The sequence below is a fragment of the Schistocerca nitens genome, chromosome 9 (assembly GCF_023898315.1).
Source record: "Schistocerca nitens isolate TAMUIC-IGC-003100 chromosome 9, iqSchNite1.1, whole genome shotgun sequence".
Classification (NCBI taxonomy): domain Eukaryota; kingdom Metazoa; phylum Arthropoda; class Insecta; order Orthoptera; family Acrididae; genus Schistocerca; species Schistocerca nitens.
This window is the reverse complement of record NC_064622.1, coordinates 278,572,470-278,594,440: the sequence shown is the minus strand read 5'-3', so window position 1 is coordinate 278,594,440 and position 21,971 is coordinate 278,572,470. Positions and strand designations below refer to the sequence as shown.

Sequence of the window (21,971 nt, the reverse complement as noted above, 5' to 3'; positions counted from 1 at the left end):
GTTTAGTGGAAACAGAAGAATAATAGGATTCACAGTCTGTATCACTTTTTTATTTGTATAAAATAAATAAAATCTGACCAGAACAGTGAATTCCATGATTTATTTAGATATTAAGGTTATCAGTCTCCTCCAAAGATCAAAGCTGCCTCATTTCGTGATTATGAAAGGCCTTGCACGAAAACAGAATACAAAATCTTAGAATTCCTAGCTCTGTTCAACTGCTGAGATGAAAAATACTAATGTCTGATAATGTTATCTAGTACAGAAATGATCCAAAATTTAACATCGAAATCAGCATGTTTTTCAGAAACGTCTTTGTGCTTTGTACAGTCATGGCAGATTTATATCAATTGGTTGAAGATAGTTGATGTTGACTAAGTAGGATATGCAATATAAAATATAACATATATCTTTTTAGGCTCAATAATCTTTACCTAAGGAAGCACCAACCCAGCACGCAAAAGCCATTCCAATTAGATGCTGCACCATGAAAAAGTACAGGTGCAGATTTGAGGAATTCTTGTAAATTTCATGCAGCTATGGCTGGAAGGTAGTTATTAAGGGGCCAATTTACACATTGGATGGCAGGCAGGGGCAGTGTTGATATTTTGCAAGTGATTCTGTGACGCAGGTTTACGAAACCGCTCGCAGGCGGGAAGGCACAGTCCAGTACGCACTATATACAAGTGTGACGTAATCGGGGCAGCACAAGGCACTGACATGCTGTGAACAACCCATACATTCCAGTTACAGCAGCACCTAGTGATCCGTGTGTGAGGTCTGAAGTGAACTGAGGAAAGCTGTTGTTGTAATTACTAAGGAGCAATCTACTTGTCCCCTCCAGAGGAACTACATCAGAGGCATAGGGAAAAGACATATAAATAAGAGAGCCTGGAGGTTCAAATGAGGCAGTCGTGTCACCATCCTGTCCGCATCTAAATCTGGAGAGAATGACGATTGTTTAAATTGCAGCCAACTGTGACAACCTTCTGGTGATAGATATCAGTGGCCAACTGTCCCACTGAAGCTACCTCCAATCTCTGCAGCACAGATGCATCATAGCTGTTAGGGTGTGCCATACTTTGGAGCTACACCAGTACAAGGAGCGAGAGGGCTGCTGGCCACCACTCTCTGTGTGACATCATCCAGCGAACTGCAAGCTGCTGTCCATGTGGATGGAATACAGTGGCATGTCTAATTCCAAAAAGTAGATAGTTCAGCTAAGCCAGCATTAACCTCAGTTGATATACTGAATGATAGACTTCCTTATCAAAACTGATGAGTTACCCTATAATGAAGCAGCCATGATGATATTCAACCAAAATTATAAAAGAAAAGCATTTGGAATGGCTGCAGTCAAAATAAAAATAATCTCTGTAGTTCACCTCTGGAATAAAAGCAGGCAGTACATTTACAGTGGTCTACACATGTGACTAAATCTTGGTAAATTCCCAACCTAACTGCTTCACATACAATTATATATGAATATATAAGGCAGAGCATTGATAATGTAGGATGCAGCAGTTATACTGAAATGGTTTAATAGAAAAATCTTATGTTATTGAAATCACAACCACTAAATTTATAAATCATTTCCCAGTGCAACTTTCATTCCAGATGACAGCAGTGGGAGAGCTTGCTACAAAACATGGTCTGCACCAAAATAACAGAATTAAAGAAGCATGAGTGCCAAAATAATAAAAGGTACTTTATCAACATCAGAACAGCACCCCATTTCCCCTGTCAGCAAAGGCAGGTGTAGAGGGTCCAACCACACCTGTGCAAACAACAAAAGAACCAATAGAAACACTACCACAAACTTCAGATACAGCAACAGTATTTTCCCATTGTGAAGAGCAGCCATCAAACCCACAAAAACTGTTCCTTTGCGATCATCAGCAGCAGTTTCAGAAATTTCATTGGCTGTTGGCCCATCATCAATAGCCCAAGACCTTTCATCAGTGTTGGTGCCTCCACAATCTTCAGCAGGACAAGACCTCTCACCATCTGGTGTGCCTCCAGCATCATTAATAGTATCACAGGGAAGCAGTAGAAGCACAAGAACCAGGAAATGCACAACCATTGAGCATGTTTGATATCCGGCCTCACTTCCAGGTCTAACCTAACTCAAATAGCTTCAGGTACACTGCATATAAGCTCAAACTGCAATTTACAACAGTACAGTGCTATCACAATTAAGAGTTTAGAAAATGACAAAAATTGTGTATTTCACTAGAGTATAACACATCCAAGAAACAAGCTGAACCAGGTGTCTGTTTGCATTAATAACAGCAATTCAATAAACAATGCCCATATATTACATTTTACTAAACATCATATGAAGGAAAGGACTGAAATGATGCAACTAGATGAACATAAATTAGCAGCTCACTACAATAGGTGAACAATGAAGAAAAGTTGAGTGGAAATGTTTGTTAAAAATAACGTAGTAAGTAAGTCTATAGATGTAAAAAATGATCAGCACTTGGAGGGTTGTTGCAGTGAATGTAATGTTAATAAGGACAGAAACTGTAGAAACGAATTAAAATTTGTGCCAAGGCCAGGTCTTGAACCCAGGTTTCCTGCTTGCTAACAGGTGTGCTATCCACTACACCACCCTAGCACTGTGACTAACACATCTGCATGGATTACCACAGTCCAATACCCTCCCTAACACAAACTTCAATTCACACTTCAGCCCATCTGATTTTCCCCTTCTTAATGCATCATATAGCACACCTGCTAGTAAACAGGAGATCCAGGTTCAAGTCCCAACCTTGGCACAGATTTTAATTCATTTCTTCAGCTTCTGTCTTTATCAAAGATAAAGTTGGGACTCAATATGTCTCCAGGAAAATGTAATTCCGTCAATCTTAACACTCTGCCTATTTATGTAATTACTGCCAACAAGGTTCTCCAGGAAAGTTATATATATTCCTCAAGTAAACAGATTCACTTTTAACTCACTTGTCCAAAGCCAAAGAAATAATCATGCTTGATGATTTTAATGTATATGTTCTTACCTGCAATAATGGCAGGACAGATTTTGAGAATGTAATGAAGTCTTTTAAACTAAGGGCAGTTGCTGACTTTTCCACAAGAGTGACAAAGAACAGCACAAGTCTAATTGACAATAGCAGGATTTGATAACAAATGTGTAACACAAAGCTTAAATGGTACTTCTGACCATGGTAGGCAGGCAATGAAATTTAAAATATTCCTGAATGAATTTGTTACCCTGTTTGAAACTGTATTTCCAACGCAAATTACAAAAAGTACCAACTTTTCAGTGACTGCAGGAGACAATGGCTCAATAAGGGCATCAAAACATCTGTAAAACAAAGAGAATGCTTTCTACTTAACTAAGAAATTCTAATATATCTCAGGATAGGGAGCACTATAAATTATATTGTACTAGCATCCTAAAGATTGTGATTAAAAAATCCAAGAGCATGTTCATTAAATCTGAAATCAACAGTTCACAAAATAAAATAAAAACTACTTGGAAGATGGTAAAAAGGGTGTCAGAAAAAATTTCAGAGGATACAGACAGTACCAAATTCTGTCACAACGACAGCTTGGAAGCTGAAGGTGAAATAGTTGCCAATATATTCAACAACCATTTTTTGACTATAGCTGATCATATTGGTTGTACAGGGCCTATGGTTGAAGCCATGAATCTTCTACAAAAATCAGTCCAGAACAAAATTATCCAGATGCATGTACTCTATACCACAATAGATGAGATAGAGAAAGTGATAAGCCAAGTTGAAAACAAGAGTGCCTCTGGTGTGGACAACATATCTGTCAAAGTACTGAAGCACAGCTGTAAATTTTTTCTTAAAGTTCTTTGTCATACATTTAGTGAGGCTCTCATCATGGTACAGTCCCCAATAGACTCAAATATATAACAGTCAAACGACAGTTCAAAAACAGGTGATAGAGCTGAGGTTTTTTTTCAATTCAATTCAATTTTTATTATCACACAACATGCCTTATACAATCAAAGATTGTGACGTAGGTGACTTGTCAGTTTTACACTATATATAACAATACTAAAAATAGACAATAAACTAATAATATACATGGTGTAACATCTTCAAAGGGGTATTTTAATTACAATTATAATGCATTGTTACCATTCATGAAATCTTCTACACTATAGTAACATTTACCTTACAGATATTTTTTCCAGGTCTCTTTTGGTACCTTTTACATTTGGGTCATCCATATCTTTCCATATTTTATTTACAAATTTCATGTCCATATAGTATGGGGTTTTTTCATATGATTTTAAACGGTGGGTAGGTAACATGTAGCTCGTTCTGTGTCTAGTATCATATTGATGCAAGAAGAAGTTGCCCTCAAAAAGTTGTGGGTTTCTTTTCGTGAAAGTGAGAGTTTCATAGATGTATATGCTTGGAATGCTCATTAGATCCAGGTTTACAAATAAAGGTTTGCAGTGTTGCTTTGGTTTTGCTCCCACCATTGCTCGGATGATTCTTTTTTGTAGTCTAAAAGCTCTAAGTAAATTTGTTTTTTCAGACCCCTAGAAAATTATACTATACCTAATGACTGAAACAAAATATGCATTATATACAGTTTTTCTTACAGCTAAATCAGTAATACTATACAAGATATTCATAATATATACAAGGCTTTTCAGTCGACCCAGTATGTTGTCCACATGGTGACTCCATAACAGGTTTTTATTGACTAACATGCCAAGGAATTTGACACAGTCTGCAGTCTCTAATTTTTTGTCCATATACCTTATTTCACTTATAGACTGTGCAGATTGTTTCGTGGTAAAATGAACAATTTCTGTTTTTGTGAAATTTAATGTCAAGTTATTGTTTTTGACCCATGCCTCCACTTCCCCAAGTGTTTGTTCAATATGACAAATTAGGTCTACCTCATTTTTACAACAGACTACAGCTGTTGAGTCATCTGCATAGAGGATAGTATCAGACAGGACCTGACATGGCATATCATTAATATAATATAGAAAAAGCAGTGGCCCTAATATTGAACCTTGTGGAACACCTAATTGAGTGTTTTTCCAGCCAGAGAGAAATTTCTTGCCGTTGATGTTAATAAGTACTCTTTGTTTTCTGTTTGCCAAGTATGATGACATCCAGCCAAGAGATTTGCCGTGAAAACCATAGCGTGCCAATTTTTGGAGAAGCAGGTCATGATTTACTGTGTCGAAGGCTTTGGACAGCTCACAAAAGATGCTTGACACACACATTCTATCATCAAGACATCTGCTGACTTTTGTGACTAATTCATTTATTGCATGGATTGTGCTGTGGCCTTTTCTGAAACCATATTGATTGCCTAAGATAATGATGTTAGATGAATTGTGATTTTCAATCTGATCACATGCAGCTCTTTCAAATATTTTTGAGAAAATTGGTAACAGCGAGATTGGCCTATAGTTGCCCAATCAATGACCAGTTTCACTACTAATTAATGTTTCTAAAATATTATAGAAGCATATGTACAAGAGGATTACAGATCACCTTCACAAAAACACAATATCTTTAACAAAAATTGGTTTGGATTCCAAAGGGGACTGCAAATACACAGCCAATTTTCTCATTTGTCAACCAACTCCTCAAATCCATAAATAATAAAATGTCACCAGTTGAAATATTTTGTGATCTATCTAAAGCATTCGATTGTGTAAATCACAAAATATTACTTAGGAAGGCTGAATGCTATGGCTTAAATGGTAAAGTACAGATGTGGTTCGAATGACATCTAAATGGCAGAAAGCAGAAGGTAGTGTTCGATATTTCTGCAATGGCACCTGCCTGCTCTGACTGGGGCAAAGTGAAATGTTAAGTGCCACAGGTCTTGGTCCCTCACTATTCCTACTCCTTATCAATGGTCTCCCATGGTGTATGAGCCAAAAAGAACACTTTACCCTGTTTGCATATGACACAACCATTATGAGTGACAAGGTAGCCACTTGCAGTCTAGAGAATACAGAGACCATTATATTCAAAGATGTACTTTGGAGCATTTCAAATGGTCTGTCCCTCAATCTTAAAGACTCAGCTTATTCTGTTTCACACAGCACACAAAAAACAGGAAAATGTTGAAATAAAATGTAGTGACACGAAATATTGAGAGTTTAGTCTCCCAAGTACCTGGGATTATATGCTAATAACAACCTAAACTGGTCAGTTCACATCCTCAACCTGTGTAAAAGACTGAATTCTGCAGCATTTGCCATTTGCTCAATTGCATCTGTTTGTGACTTGGAAACAATCAAATCTTCTGACCTTGGGCATTCCCATTCACTTACGACATGTGGCATCAATTCTCGGGAAACCAGCCATAAATAAAAAAAAATCTTTATTGCACAGAAGAGGGCCAACAGAATTATTAGTAGAGTTACTGTAAATGTTCTTGCAGAAATTTATTCAAATACTTGGGCATCCTCACCATCCGTGACAATGTATTTTTTTAACTTATGTGCTATGTCAACAAGAATCATACAATGAACAAAATAAACAGTGGATATTGTGATCATGTTAGAAGAAGTAAGTGAAATCTTCACAAGGATATGACAATCTCAGACTGGTACAGAAAACAGTACATTACTCAAGAAAAAAAATAATAATAAAAAAAAATTGTACAATAAACTTCCATTTCATGTCTTATTAGTCACTGGGGATATGATAAAAAAACAGTTAAAACTTTATCTTTTGGATACCTCTTTCTATTCTTTGCAGATTTCTTTTAATGTATAAAGGTTGTAAACTGTGTTTAATTTTAAGCATTACTTCGTGAACTTACTATGTTGCACTGTTCACATGTTGACAGAATGCTTTTCCTGCGAATTATAATGCAAGTCTTATAATTTGTTTGTGTGAATATTAGTATTAGAATTAGCATTAGCTAAGTTGTTATCTGAACACTTGGACCTCACTTATCATGTATCTGTTTTCATATGATTTAGATTGTAAGCCTCATGACTATTTACACACACTTTTTACATGTAATAATCTCATAAGTTCTACAATCTAGCGATATATTCTCATCAAGAATCCAAGGAAATCGAAAACAAATAAAAATAAACTCCTCTTTTTTTATCTTCATCTCTCTCTCTTTGGTTTTTGTTCATTTCCCTTTGAAAATGTTTTTATTAGGTGAAATCTTGTTACAAATTTTGCAGTTGATTTTAAACTAACTTCTCAATGAGCTAACACTTGAAAATTTCATCACAGCTCAGAACTGGATGCCAGTGTAATATTAACTCATTTCTTTCTCTGGTGTTTGGAAGAGGGTACTTCATGTACTACTGCCATTTCCCCCTTTTCCTGTTTGAGTCACAAACAGTTTGTGGGAAGAACAATTGCAGGTTAGCCTCCATGTGCTCGTATCTCTCTAAGTTTTACCTTCACTTTTTCAGCAAGATATATGTAAGAGGAAGCAACATACTGGTTGACTCACGTGAAGAGAAACTGAAATAAACATGAAATTTGCCACATGTTCCTGCTGCAATTTCATCAAAATATTTAAAATCGACTGAAAAATTTTACTCACACAAGACTAAAAAGCAGAAATTAATTATTTAAATAAAAATTCATTTTCAGTATACCACATTTTTAAATCAGACTAAAAAGTATAAAATAATTTATACTAGCCCCATATAGACTCCTAACACCATACAGATGGTCTTGAAAATTCGTGATTGTGAATTTTGAGTAGGTATTTATTTATTTAATATAATAGAGGGTTTGGAATGACTCCTTACCCTCTCCCTTAAAACCCACATCCTTTCGTCTTTCCCTCTCCTTCCCTCTTTCCTGATGAGGCAACAGTTTGTTGCGAAAGCTTGAATTTTGTGTGTATGTTTGTGTTTGTTTGTGTGTCTGTCGACCTGCCAGCACTTTCGTTCGGTAAGTCACATCATCTGTGTTTTTAGATATATTTATTTATTTATTTACCCATTCAGCATTTACGAAGGCAATCATCACATATTATCTTAACTAGAATATTTTCAGAGTTCTATACTGAATTACAATATTCTTTACAGATGTTTTGATAATGTTATACAATATTACAAATATTATTGAGCCATTCTGTAGCTGAGTCAAATAATCCATATGTGTCCTTCAGTTCATCCTCATAGGCATAGACTCCACACACAAGTAAATGGTCCTTTGATTGAATTTTACCCACATTCAGGACCGTTCTATAGTGCCCACCTGTTGTTTACATCTACCAACACTTGTGCTGACGTGGTTCAAAGTTCACAATTTCCTCAGGAGGTTGAATCCATTCATTATCTCATTGGGGTCATCCATCAAATTTCATTTCTTATGTCCACTTACAGCCCATAGTTCTTTCCAAGCTGTCTGAGTCACAGCCTTGCTAATTTTCCTTAAAGGTGACCTTGACTTTGTTTGTAGATGCCAAGCATTTAGGGCATTCTGGATTGTCTAGGATTTTTTTGTACACTCTTGTGGATAACCATGATTGTTGCCCAATTTCAGGGGGCTCTGTGTTTGCTAGGCTGGGGAGCCAGGAACATGAGATGGGCTCAAGTGTTCCAGAGATTATTTGCATCGTCCCCTTCAGTTGGATGTCCAATTTAGTTACATGGGCAATTCTCATCCAGACTGGTGAACAGTGTTCAGCAGACAAGGGGTACTGCTTAATTCCTAATTTTGCTCCCAAATATTTATGTTCATCCGAAAGCCTAATGCATTGGCCATTCATAGAAAGCTGTAGCTTTTTATTTGTATCTCTACTGTTAAGGTGCATTATTGTGATGGGTGTTTTGCTCGGGTCCGGATGTAGATGTCACTTTGAGTAGCAGGCATTCAGTATTTCCAGGTCTTCATTCAGCACTTATACTTTGATGTGCAATAACCAAGTCGTCTGCATACAAAAATTTACATGATTTTGTGTCTAGCATGTCAGCAATATATATAGTCAAAAGAATGGGTGCTAGAGCAGAACTATATGGCATACCATTTTTCAGAACCACGCAGTTTCTATTCAGATCATGTTTTGATTTTCCTGCCTGTTAACATGTTTTTTAGTAATGTGTAGCCTGTTTGCAGTTGATAATTTTAGCCCCTCAGTCCATTCTGTGTCGATAGCTGATGTAATATCATTAAGAACCAGACTAGTTTTCACCTTTTTTTTAGAAGCCTTTCTCAGTACAGGTTGTGAGGAACAACACCTGATCGCAACAATTTCTATCTGCTTGAAAATCTGCTTCTCACATAGGATGGTTGGCTTCGATGTACAGAGTTAGTCTAGTCAATAGTATTCTCTCATACAGTTTATATGAGGTACATAGTAGGAATATTGGTCGGCAGTTCTTTGAATTATCTCCAGTCTTTCCGGGTTTTGGCATCACAATGACTTTACTTTTGATCCTTTCCAAACCTTCAGGAGTGTATTGGTTCTGATGCATTCCTTGCAGAGTTCAGCCAACCACCTTCTTCTTAAAATTACCAGTTCCTTCTAGAATTCTGGTATGATCTCATCAGGTCCAGCTACTTTTCCTGTCATTAGATTCAAGGCCTGGGTAATCTTATTCATTTCCACTTATTTCACAATGTCCATGTCAGTTGGATAATTAAGTAATATATTGTTCAGGTTTCTTGAAACCTCTTTCTTTTCAGCTTTCTTTAGTTAGACTCTGGAGGTCTGTTTCAGGACAGTCACAATCTCAGATGGACTAGAACCACGAGATGGCCTGCGAGGTGCAGTGGTGCTGCCTAAGTTCTGCAGCAGGCCCCTGCCCTTCTAGCTGGAATGAGTAAAATCTAGACTTTCCATTGCCTCCTTCCATCTGCTCCTGCATTCCTCATTCATAGTGTTGACCAGTTTTTCTGCATTCTTGCTCTCCCCACTCTTCTTAAATTGTTACACTAGTATTTCAAACTCTTCCGTCCAGCAGTGGTTTTATTCCTTCATAGCCCTTCAAGGAGTAGCATTTAGGGCTGTTTTGTGTACTAGATTTATAAATCTGTTGTAGCTCTCAGGTCTCAACAGTATCCAATTTATTGTCTTCTTGGTGTAGGGTTGATATTTATTCCAGTCAGCTTTTCTCAAGTTCTATCATGAGATTGGTTGGCATTTTATAACTGGGACGTTGTCTTCGATGGTGAGTGTTCATCGGAGGTGAGGGTATCATCTGGAGTGCTCCAGGGAAGTGTGGTAGGTCTGCTGTTGTTTTCTATCTACATAAATGATCTTTTGAATAGGGTGGATAGCAATGTGCGGCTGTTTGCCGATGATGCTGTGGTGTATGGGAAGGTGTCGTCGTTGAGTGACACAAGATGACTTGGACAGGATTTGTGATTGGTGTAAAGAATGGCAGCTAACTCTAAATATAGGTATTGGTAAATTAATGCAGATGAATAGGAAAAAGAATCCTGTAATGTTTGAATACTCCATTAGTAGTGTAGCGCTTGACACAGTCACGTCGATTAAATATTTGGGCGTAACATTGCAGAGCGATATGAAGTGGGACAAGCATGTAATGGCAGTTGTGGGGAAGGCGGATAGTCGTCTTCAGTTCATTGGTAGAATTTTGGGAAGATGTGGTTCATCTGTAAAGGAGACCGCTTATAAAACACTAATATGACCTGTTCTTGGGTACGGCTCGAGCGTTTGCGATTCCTATCAGGTCGGATGGAGGGAGGACATAGAAGCAATTCAGAGGCGGGCTGCTGGATTTGTTACTGGTAGGTTTGATCATCGTGCGAGTGTTACGGAAATGCTTCAGGAACTCGGGTGGGAGTCTCTAGAAGAAAGGAGGCGTTCTTTCCGTGAATCACTACTGAGGAAATTTAGAGCAGAGCGATATGAAGTGGGACAAGCATGTAATGGCAGTTGTGGGGAAGGCGGACAGTCATCTTCAGTTCATTGGTAGAATTTTGGGAAGATGTGGTTCATCTGTAAAGGAGACTGCTTATAAAACACTAATATGACCTGTTCTTGAGTACTGCTTGAGCGTTTGGGATCCCTATCAGGTCGGATGGAGGGAGGACATAGAAGCAATTCAGAGGCGGGCTGCTAGATTTGTTACTGGTAGGTTTGATCATCACGCGAATGTTACGGAAATGCTTCAGGAACTCGGGTGGGAGTCTCTGGAGGAAAGGAAGCATTCTTTTCGTGAATCGCTACTGAGGAAATTTAGAGAACCAGCATTTGAGGCTGTATGCAGTACAATTTTACTGTCGCCAACTTATATTTTGCGGAAAGACCACAAAGATAAGATAAGAGAGATTAGGGCTCGTACAGAGGCATATAGGAAGTCATTTTTCCCTCGTTCTGTTTGGGAGTGGAATAGGGAGAGAAGATGCTAGTTGTGGTACGAGGTACCCTCGGCCATGCACCGTATGGTGGATTGCGGATTATGTATGTAGATGTAGACTGATAGTCTGACCTTTACAATTACAATTGGGTGTCAGTTCCATGGGAACATCTCAAGCACTCTTCCTGTAGCTTGCACGGTTGTGTATGTCTCGCCGTCTGTGGCAAAGGTTAGGTCAGGTGTCAGTATTGAGCTCCATGCCATTGATTTGAAGGTCATCGTGTCCTTAGAGTCGAACAGGAGATATAGGTCTATCAGTTACCTAATCCAATGCCTTCAGCTGCAGATCGCAGATAATCCCATTTGGCATACTGACAGTTCAGATCATCAGCATAAGCTGCTGGATGGTTAGCCTTTGGTTAAATATCTATGAGCCACTTCTATGCTGGAGGCTTATAAACATTATAGAGCATCAGCTCTCCCTGTTTTACACTTACAACATGTTCAGCGGACATTACTTTTGTGTTTAAATTCCCTGGAAGTTCACCATATAGCGGAGATGCCGAGTTGAAGATAGGCACAACAAAAAGACTGTCGGAAAGTGAACTTTCGGCCACTAAGGCCTTTGTTGAAAATAGACAACATACCCACACGCACTCACGCAAACAGAACTCACGTACGTATGACTGCAGTCTCTGGCAGCTGAGTAGTGTCACCTCAGCTCCCAGAGACTGTGATTGTGAGTGTGTGAGTTGTGTTTGCGCAGGTGTGTGTATGTTGTCTATTTTCTACAAAGGCCCTATTGGCTGAAAGCTCACTTTCCGACAGTCTTTTTGTTGAGCCTATCCACGACTCAGCATCTCTGCTGTATGGAGAGTAGCAACTATCCTTTTCATAATATTGTTACACTCCATCCTGAATTTTCCATTGTTTGATTTTCCCTACAAGGTTGTTCTTTACTAGGGTAGCCATTCTGTGCTTGTCATGACTGATGAAACCCACATTAGGGAATCCTGACACTTTGGGTCAACTGATAGTTTTGTGGGGACTCTAAATAATAATATTGCTGATGGACAATGTATGCACTCTCTTCTGGAGCCATAGTTAGTATGCTCCGTGCTTTTGTACCGAATGTGATCTGAACATGTAACCTTCTGATGTTGTGGTTTTCACAGTGCTGGTGATACAATAGTGAAATATTACCAACAGTGCTGTTTTCTACACACCATTTTATTTCCACTTAGAACAATATGTAGCGTCCATTCAGTATGAAAGCACAGATCATACTAACTATGGCTCTGGAATAGAGTGTCTACATCATCCGTCACCGATATTATTGTTCAGGGTTCCCACAGTTTCATCAGTCAGATTTGCCTCTTGTAGGAGTATGATACTTACTCTTTCTCAGGTTAAAACATTTTCAAAGAATTCTCCCTTTGTCCTCATACAGCCCAGCCTCCTATTTTAAAATCACATACATTCTGTCTTTTCATGTTAAAACTGCTTCTTTGCTCAGTTTGCCTTTATATGGACTGGAAGGTGACAGTGTGTCTGGTTTCTGTACTTGTGCACTTTTCACCACTGTGCTGTACTACAGCGTTCCCCAGGGTACACCACCTGGGAGGTAGTCTGTCGTTCATAATTACTATCAAAATACTTGTAGGATTTAAAGCGAAAAATATGGGACACATGTAGCAGAGAACAGTAAAGAAGACTGTTATTCATGCATCATCTATGTACTGTATCCTTCCCCCTACTTTTAGTTTGAAATTTTACAAGTATTTTCATAGCTATTACAAATTAACAACCACAAATTTTCATGATGAGTCCTCTTTAATTGCTGAGAAAGAATTAGCAGTTTTGAAAGTTACAAATAGATTTTATCTGATTTTAATAGTGTCTATTAGCAATATTTTGAATTTCGCTTCCTGGTAGTCATTCTGTTGCCTTGAAGTTCTAGTTTCCTTCAGCAAAATTTTCTTCTTGATACAATTAACTTGCTTTCTAAACAGTCTCACTTCCAAACAAAGTGGGAATTCCTTCTATTTTCAATGAACTAATCCACTGCTGTGCCATTTCACTCTGTATTCTCTTTTGCTTAATGTTCTATAGACCTCATCAAGAAGGATAATAAGTACATATGTGCAACAAGTTGAGAAGTAAATTTGTACTTTAGCTACTGATCTCGTTTTGTTGATTCCAGAGAGATCATAAAAGTCCTCATTCATATGTTATGTTTCGTAGTTAATAAGATCAGAGGCTATCGTACCTTCAGCATCCAGAATCCACCACAGCTCAATGGTGAAGGCCACAATGTATGCCACCTACGAAACAAAACAAAAAATAATGTATTACAAAAGAAGTCTTATTACTGCAGCTATTTGTTGCCCCCCATGTCAGCAACACTCCATCCTTAAGAATTAGATGCACAGCTTTGGGGATTCTACTACAACCAATAAATAACACAAACGATTTTTTGTAAACTCAACACTAGTTCATGGATGACATTTTCGGACGCTGGTTGCTAATTAGTATGGGACAATGCATTGCAAAAGGAAAAATAGTTCATGAATGGCTTTCGGGTCTAAAATTACCTCATAGATGGCGTCTGTGAGTAGATGCTGACGGTTCTGTAAGTGAATGGAGGGGAGAGAAGATTAGACTAATTACAGCACGCAAAGGGTCATTTAAGGAGTCATTCTTCCCGTCTCCACATGCAAATGGAACCAGAAGAAACCCTAACCCAATGCTAAGTACCCTCTGCCATGCACGTCACGTCAAGGTATGTATATGTTGAATTAGTGCAAGAGGGACAGGATTCAAATCCGCGTCTGGTCATCCAGATTTAGGTATTTTTTTCATATATCAAAGCAAGCGAATTTTTCGCCGCTTACTTAAAGGTCACTTTCTTTTCTAAAAAAGACGCGTTTCTAGTTAATGTAATTTTTTCGTACGCTTGTGTTATTTCCCTCTAATGCGAGTTGACCATCGCATTTCTGTTAACAGGAAGCGAGAAACTTGATGACCACCTTTCATTTCAAAGCAAAGTGTCAAACATTGTTAACACAAAGAAGCTGGTCGAGTTAAACGGCTGTATGAACCGCAGTCGAGTTTTTGAGTAACCGAGAGAAATCGACATCCCGTGAGTTTCGTAACTAGTAAACAAGGTCGATTTGTTTCGCGCGTTGCTACGTAGCAAAAGCGACGAATCAGTTTGAGACGTATCGCAACAGTTGTGCTCCAGATATGTTTTCCTTTCAGTATTCACTCTAGGCTTTGCAGTCTAGCATGAAAATAGGCAAGCATTCTTAATTATAACCTGTGTCTAAAGTTAAATTACCTCCTATAAACTGCAGGAGAGAACGTAAGCTTCCACAATGAATTTTCATTCTACAGCGAAGTGTGCGCAGGGTATGCAGGAGAACTTCTGTGAAATTTGGAAGGTAGGAGATGAGGTACTAACAGAAAGGTAGCAAGTTCGAGTTCGGTCCGGCACACAGTTTTATTCTGTCAAGAAGTTTCAAAATAGCAGTTTCACCTGCGAATGATACAAATTTATTGTTACAAATCTCAGGCAGTAACAGGATAATATAGTAAATCATGTTCCGGATGGAAGTGACTCATCGTTCATAATCTTTAACTAGAAAAATATAAAAAAGTCTGTTCTTCCAGTTACTTAAAACGATGACTCAGTTAGTGAAGCCCCTAGACGGCACAATACTGGGCCTAACAGCAGACGCTGGAAGGAAAGGAGGAGGATCAGGTTTTAATGTCCCGTCATTAGTGACCTCGCACAAGTTCGGATTTGGGAAAAACAGTAATACGTATTACCAAGATTGTGTGTGAGGGGGGTGGGGATGATTACATGCCCACTATCAAAAATTTAAAGAGGAAGAAAATTCGTTGATTTTTGCTGACTAATATTAACAACATACTTTTTAAAGAGGCGCTGATGTGTAAGTATGGTTCAGAACCTGAAATGTCTTTTAGCCCACTCTTAGCAGTTATCAACGCACTTTCAATAACATATAATATAAAGGAGGGAGGGGACTTCATGATCACGACAAAAAAATTTAAAAAGTACAAATTTCGTTTATTGTTGACTTTTACTGAAAATATACTTTTTAAAGAGGTGTTGGCGTGTAGCTTTTTAGAGAGATATTGAGATTTACGTAGGGTCCTGAACCTGAAAATACTGAATACGTGATTCATTGTGAAAAGTCACATCCACTGCTAAGACTTAAATTTTTGGGCTAAGTTTATCAGAACAATTTAAAACATTCATGGAATCTGTTAGAAGACTTCATTAAAAACAATTTTTTTTTCAAAATTTTCAGATATAATGTACCTGACTTACCTATATTTTCGAAAGGTGTATTGCAAGGGTTATGCAGTTTAGGGGAATCACGGAAAATGTAAATCTGGATAGCCAAGTGATGATTTGAATCTATGTCCTCCGGAATGCGAGTAATGTCTGACCGTTGCGAATGATTGTAGCTGTTAAGCCCTTTTAAGGCACATGTTGACAACATCCGAGCACGTAGCCAAAGGAGTTCGGACCCGCCTGTCACCATCAGATAAATGAAATTACACGCTCTAGTTGCCGTGTACTGGAACTGAAAAATATTATGATTTTCAGTCTTACGATGTAAAAGGGATACGCTCTATAAGCAATCAAAAAGGTCATCGATAGGTTTCGAATAGCGAGATATCAATGGAATAGCCCATCCATAATTTATCTAAGACCAACTACTGTACTTTGTTGAAGTTACGTGAGCTCAGGTGTTGTTTTGTTAATCAGTCAATTCTTACTTGCAGCTGAATGCAATATAAATGCTGCCGTTTACTGTTTTTGTACTGTGTGCTGTTGTGGTAGTTGCCAATTATAGATGAGTTTGTAATAAGAAAGAAGAGGTAAAACAATTTTGATTATTCCATTAGCATTGAGGTAAGTTAGAAACATGTACGCATTACTATAATAGCCTATTTACATATCAACGCACCTCAACGTTAGCACTGGAGTCGCTATTTGGAGACTGGTAGAACTTTGCGGTTGCAGTATTTCAGAAATTCACACGACAGAGGAGAGGTAAACATAATTACAAATAGAATTCACTTAAATTCAGTGCATAAAGATACATTTGGATTTGCCTGTGTCGGCCGAAAATGCTTTAATCAACAAAAATATCAAACTTCCTGGCAAATTAAAACTGTGTGCCCGACCGAGACTCGAGCTCGGGATCTTTGCCTTTCGCGGGCAAGTGCTCTACCAACTGAGCTACCGAAGCACGATTCACGCCCTGTACTCACAGCTGTACTTCTGCCAGTACCCCGTCTCCTACCTTCCAAACTATACAGAAGCTCTCCTGCGAACCAGGTAGGAGACGAGGTACTGGCAGAAGTAAAGCTGTGAGTACCGGGCGTGAGTCGTGCTTCGGTAGCTCAGTTGGTTGCCGGCACGGTAGCTCAGCGTGTTCGGTCAGAGGGTTACGTGCCCTCTGTAATAAAATAAAAAAAAAAACTGAGTCAATCGATCAACAACGAACGTAAATGGATATCTTACGACGTCCGCCCCGAGCAGATGCAACGAACACAAGCGAACAAAATGAGATTTAAAAAAAAAAAAAAAAAAAAAAAGTTGGTAGAGCACTTGCCCGCGAAAGGCAAAGGTCCCGAGTTCGAGTCTCGGTCGGGCACACAGTTTTAATCTGCCAGGAAGTTTCATATCAGCGCACACTCCGCTGCAGAGTGAAACTCTCATTTTGGAAACAAAAATATCGCCCAACCTGTGATGGTTGCATTTTTTTAAAAAAATATCCCCAAAATTCTATCATTAGAAGCCTATATGGCAAGATAGCGCCCAATCTAGTCATCCGGGCGGTACTCAATTTAGAAACTAGTTTTGATACAGAACGATAGGGAGGGGTTCGTGGAGAGTGGAAGGGGTATGTGATGACAGCACGTTGTATAGTTCGTTTCTTAAACATTTTTTAGTGGGCTGTTGAATTCGCACGATCCGATCTTGCCTTGCATCCCACCCCGCCGTCCAAAAACTATTTATGCTCTTGTAATACTATAATAATTGAAGCCAGGGGACGAAACATGCACAATTAGATGAAAATCAGTTGTCCATCTATTGTTGTGATGCACTTTATTTTATTTTAAAACAATGAACAACAACCAGTTTTTCCTAATACTCTACCGAATGGGGTAGCTCACGCTCAGGCGCTGAGCTATCAATCCTTGGAATTGGGAGGTGAGGTGGTTCGAATTCATCCGCCGAAAACCTTGAAAATGGTTTTTTTTGTGTGTGTCCCGTTGTCAGTTTAGGCCCTTACTATAGGCCGCAGCCAATTTCTTCAGGATACCTTTCTTCCCTGACAGATTCAAAGTCCCTTAAAGATGCAGCCTCTCGGCATAAATGAAGAAAGCTGCATCAAAGACGAACATCTCTTCGGAGACTCCCACCATTAAAAATCATATTTACATTGGAAGGCGGCCAGCGATCTTCAATTTGTACTATGTCTCACTTGTGGAACGGCGATATATATCATGTCTTCAAGTTTTATTACAAGAATGATGTTCTACTATGAAATTTCTTGTTCATGTCATTGGAATAGTGAGTGCAGCCGTCACAATTCTAACATATTTTTAAATAAACATCACATAAAAGTCAGTGTATGTTGCATATCATAGACGAGTCCGCCCCATTAGCTGAACAGTCAGCGCGTTGGAATGCCATCCACGGGGACCCGGGTTCGATTCCCGCTACCCTCAGGGACTGGGTGTTGTGCTGTTCTCATCATCATTTCATCCCCATTGTCGACGCGCAAGTCGCCCAATGTGGTGTCGCACTCAATTAGACTCGTAGTACCAGTGTAGCCCGTTTTGTTTTATAAATAAATTTAGTCGCTATAGTTTAAAGTTTTTAATTCACTTAAGGAAATGGAAAAAAATTATTGATATGAAAACAACTTTAATAAAATTTGAGATTGAATTGGGGAACTTAAGATGATTCGATGTGCTGAAGGAACTCTGACTTAGTTTCTGATGAGTCGTAAATTTGAATACAAGACTGTAGTAGGAGAAAGAGACTTGAAACCGTTTTAAGTTCATAAGTTCAAAATGTTAAGATTCTTTTGCTCCGCAATAGTAAACCTTATGTTAGAAGACTGAGTTGCGTTTTGTTAGCCGGCCCTGTGACCAAGCGGTTCTAGGCGCTTCAGTCCGGAACCACGCTGCTGCTATGGTCGCAGGTTCGAATCCTTTCTCGGGTATGGATGAATGTGATGTCCTTAGGTTAGTTAGGTTTAAGTAGTTCTAAGTCTATGGGACTTATGACCTCAGATGTTAAGTCCCATAGTGCTTAGAGCCATTTGAACCATTTTGCGTTTTGTTGGCAATAGGCAAATTATTATATTCGAATTTTAATTCGTTTGGCAGTAGGGTGTAGTTATCATACTGCGAAATAAATAAATATTTAGTTGTGCTTCCTGATGAAAGTTGGTTCTGTCCCCGTGCCAGTGATGGCCAGATGTTGGTTAGGAGGAGGCCAATTTAGAGTTTGCAACCAACCTGTCTGCAAGATGGACACGCTGGTCCCACATTTGGAGGAATGGTGAGGGGTGCATTTTCGTATGACACAAGGAGCATTCTGAGTCGAAATTTGTTTGTCAGTCTGGTGATTCAATCTATTGTGCTGCGATTCATGAACAGCATTCCCAAAGGTGTTTTCCAACAGGATAAAACTTGCCCACAAATCACTGTTGTAACCCAGAATGTTCTACAGAGTGTCGGCATGTCGTCTTGGCCTGTTCAGTCACCAGATTTGTCTCCAGTGCAAGACATGTGGGACATCATCGGATGACAACTGCAATATCATCCACAATTAGCCTTAACTGTCCCTGCACTGATTATCACGTGCAACACGCGTGGAACTATATCCCACAAACTCATCCGCTACCTGTGCAAGAACACAATGCATGCACGTTTGCATACTTGCTTTCAATATTCTGCGGGTTGCACTCGTTATTAATGCACCAGCATTTCACATTTGCAATGAATTATCTCGCACTTAACATGAACCTGTGATTTTGTTATGTTAATCAATTACATACGTCACCTAGACAAATGTAAACCCGAAATTTCATTACTCTTCATCCATTATCTTTTGGTGTTGCGATTTTTTTACTGTTGAGAAAATATAGTTTTTAAAGAAAAGCTTTTCTTGCTTAATTTTATAGACCAAAGACTGTGTGTATAAAGGCTTCCTGAAAACACATATTGCACATAAAATTAAAAAATAAATATATGTGTTTTCAGAATAAAAAGAAAAACCGAAGCCTTTTAAGGTCCTCTTTAACAAATCGGACCCCCTCATCTGACAAAATCCTGGCTATGTCCTTGCAACATCCTGCGGAAGCTCAATGCTGCTACCGGACCGAAACGCAAACTCGAGACCTTCTGTGAAGTTTTAAAGATAAGAGATGCCGTACTGACTGAAGTAAGGCTGTGAGGATGGGTCGTGAGTCATGCTTGGGTAACTCAGGCAATAAAGCACTTGCACACGAAAGGCAAAGGTCCAATACCGTAACATACTCTGACCATCTCCAGTACTAAACACTGAATTCGCGCCTTATTGTCATAGTCCAGTCAAATGGTGTTCAGAAAGGCCATATAGCGTAAGTTCTGCAGATTTTTTTTTTTTTCGACAGGCTTTGTATATGTTTTCGAGGGTGCTGAATTCGAATTTTCAAAGTCTTACCAGAATTCCAGCCCGGAAATGGGTCAAAATGGAAAAGAACACGAAAAATCGATCTTTTATAGGTTTTTCGCTTAAAACTCAAAAACGATGCAATTTTGGCAAAGTTGACTATTAAAATTTTCCACAAAATAGGTCTTAGTGACTTTTTTCTTTTCCTTTTTTATGTGAGCCTAAGCTACAACTCACTACTTGTGTTTCTGGATGGATTTCTATTTAGCATAAGATTAGCTGTTCTGTTTTCACCAATAATGAGCTTGCTGGCCACGAACCACCGCCGTACTGACCTGGGACAACACGAGTTCTTCACTGTAGCTTCAGTGTGGTTGTCACTCCCCTCCCACAATACCTAGATAATTCTCAACTGGAACACTTTTCTTTTCGGCAATCGGACATTTTTTCCCTGAAACGAAAATGTGTCTCTCTCCTTTACAAATATTAAAGTCACCTGTCCTCCGATTAAAGTGAAAATCTGATTTAAGTGAAAAGGTTGTTTCGAAAGGATAACAGTTCATAGCATTTACTTCATTTATTGAGTTTGTAAGTAACACATTTCTTAACAAAGGGTAGCTCACAATAGCAGTAAAATTTAGTTGCATTTTTACGCTGAAGTTTGCCATTGCTGTACATATCAAAATTAAACTATCATGCTATGAAATTTCACGATAACCTTAAAAACTGTTCAAGCCACCGAGTGTTACTAACAAGACGATATTGATTTTCCTCTCATTTCTTGTCCACTGAAACCAATTAATCACTCACTGTTGTAACGTCCGACGGAAAATTTCCAAACATATATTTTATCAACATCTACAAACAGTTGATATGTTTTGGTGCGACTCGATTGTATACTACCGTTCCACACGAAATCTGGACGGCGACGGCCCTCGTCTCGCATAAAGACGCATGAAGGGTAGCGCTTGGGTGTTGTTGAAAGAAACTGTATGATAATGTTGCGCTTAGCTCCGATTGTTCCAGAGAATCAGCGATACGAAAGGGGTAGGACAGTTTACGTCATACCACTACTGATAATAGTGCCCCTTACCTAAGGTTCGTTCAGGTAACTGTTGCAGCCGTTGGAATCACGCGAATGCTATCGACGGAGACATTCCTCCAGTTCCACTGGTCTGGAACTGACCGAAAGCAATTCGAGTAGCGGCCAATGAATTGTTGCAACTTGCGAATAGTTTCGACTGATCAGATGAATTTCCTCTGGTGACTCCAAAGCATTTAATAACTGTACCCCAAAGAGATAAACCCGCGCATGCGCAAAGCTTTTGTGTTCAGTCCCGTTGCCTTCTCATGGAAAAAAAAGTAAGTACTTGCTTTCTGCTAGCCTCTTAAATGGACGATACATCTCAAACTATTGTCATTTTATTCCCTTGAGGGATTTTCCCGCAGAAAAGTGTTACACATATGAATCGTAGTGTCATTTTATTACCTCGAGAGATTTTTCTGCAGAAATGTGTTGTATATATGAATCCTTGGATATCGAAAGCAAAAGGATCTCAATATCCTCGGTTGTTCACTTTCAAAATGAGTCAGTTTTCCCTCTTCCATACAAGGATCGTATCACAAGAGCCGATAGTGGTTCAAAAGCATGGCACCCTGCGACATCACCCACGGGCTCGACGACACTTCAAATAAAGTGGTGTCGACGCATGCGCAGAAAAGGTCAGTGCTCAGACATTCATATCACATGGAAGGTAGGTTAATGAAGTCATATTGACAACACAATTCTGCCCTACACCACCATGGACGTGCCTCACGTTGGGATGGTTGTCACACCCCTCGTACCCATATTTCACCCCTTCTTCTGATGCCTCTGCGATTGAGGTCAAAACGGCGACGTCTAGCGTTGAAATCACGCTGTTTTTATGGGTGTCCGAGGAAAATATTTCAGACACACTGCCT

The 21,971-nt window shown here is 39.0% G+C and overlaps 1 protein-coding gene across 3 annotated transcripts in view; it reads right to left on the bottom strand.

Moving 5' to 3' along the window:
* The window catches only part of LOC126203779 (uncharacterized), a 158,973-nt gene that overhangs the window by 18,982 nt on the left and 118,020 nt on the right, over window positions 1-21,971 (bottom strand). For 2 of the 3 annotated variants that reach the window (XM_049938147.1, XM_049938148.1), the window contains exon 2: window positions 13,566-13,620. The exons of the other annotated variant lie outside the window; for it this stretch is intronic. In XM_049938147.1, the coding sequence (XP_049794104.1) occupies window positions 13,566-13,620 (55 nt within the window). The remainder of the gene's footprint in view (window positions 1-13,565; window positions 13,621-21,971) is intronic. 3 annotated transcript variants of the gene reach the window in all.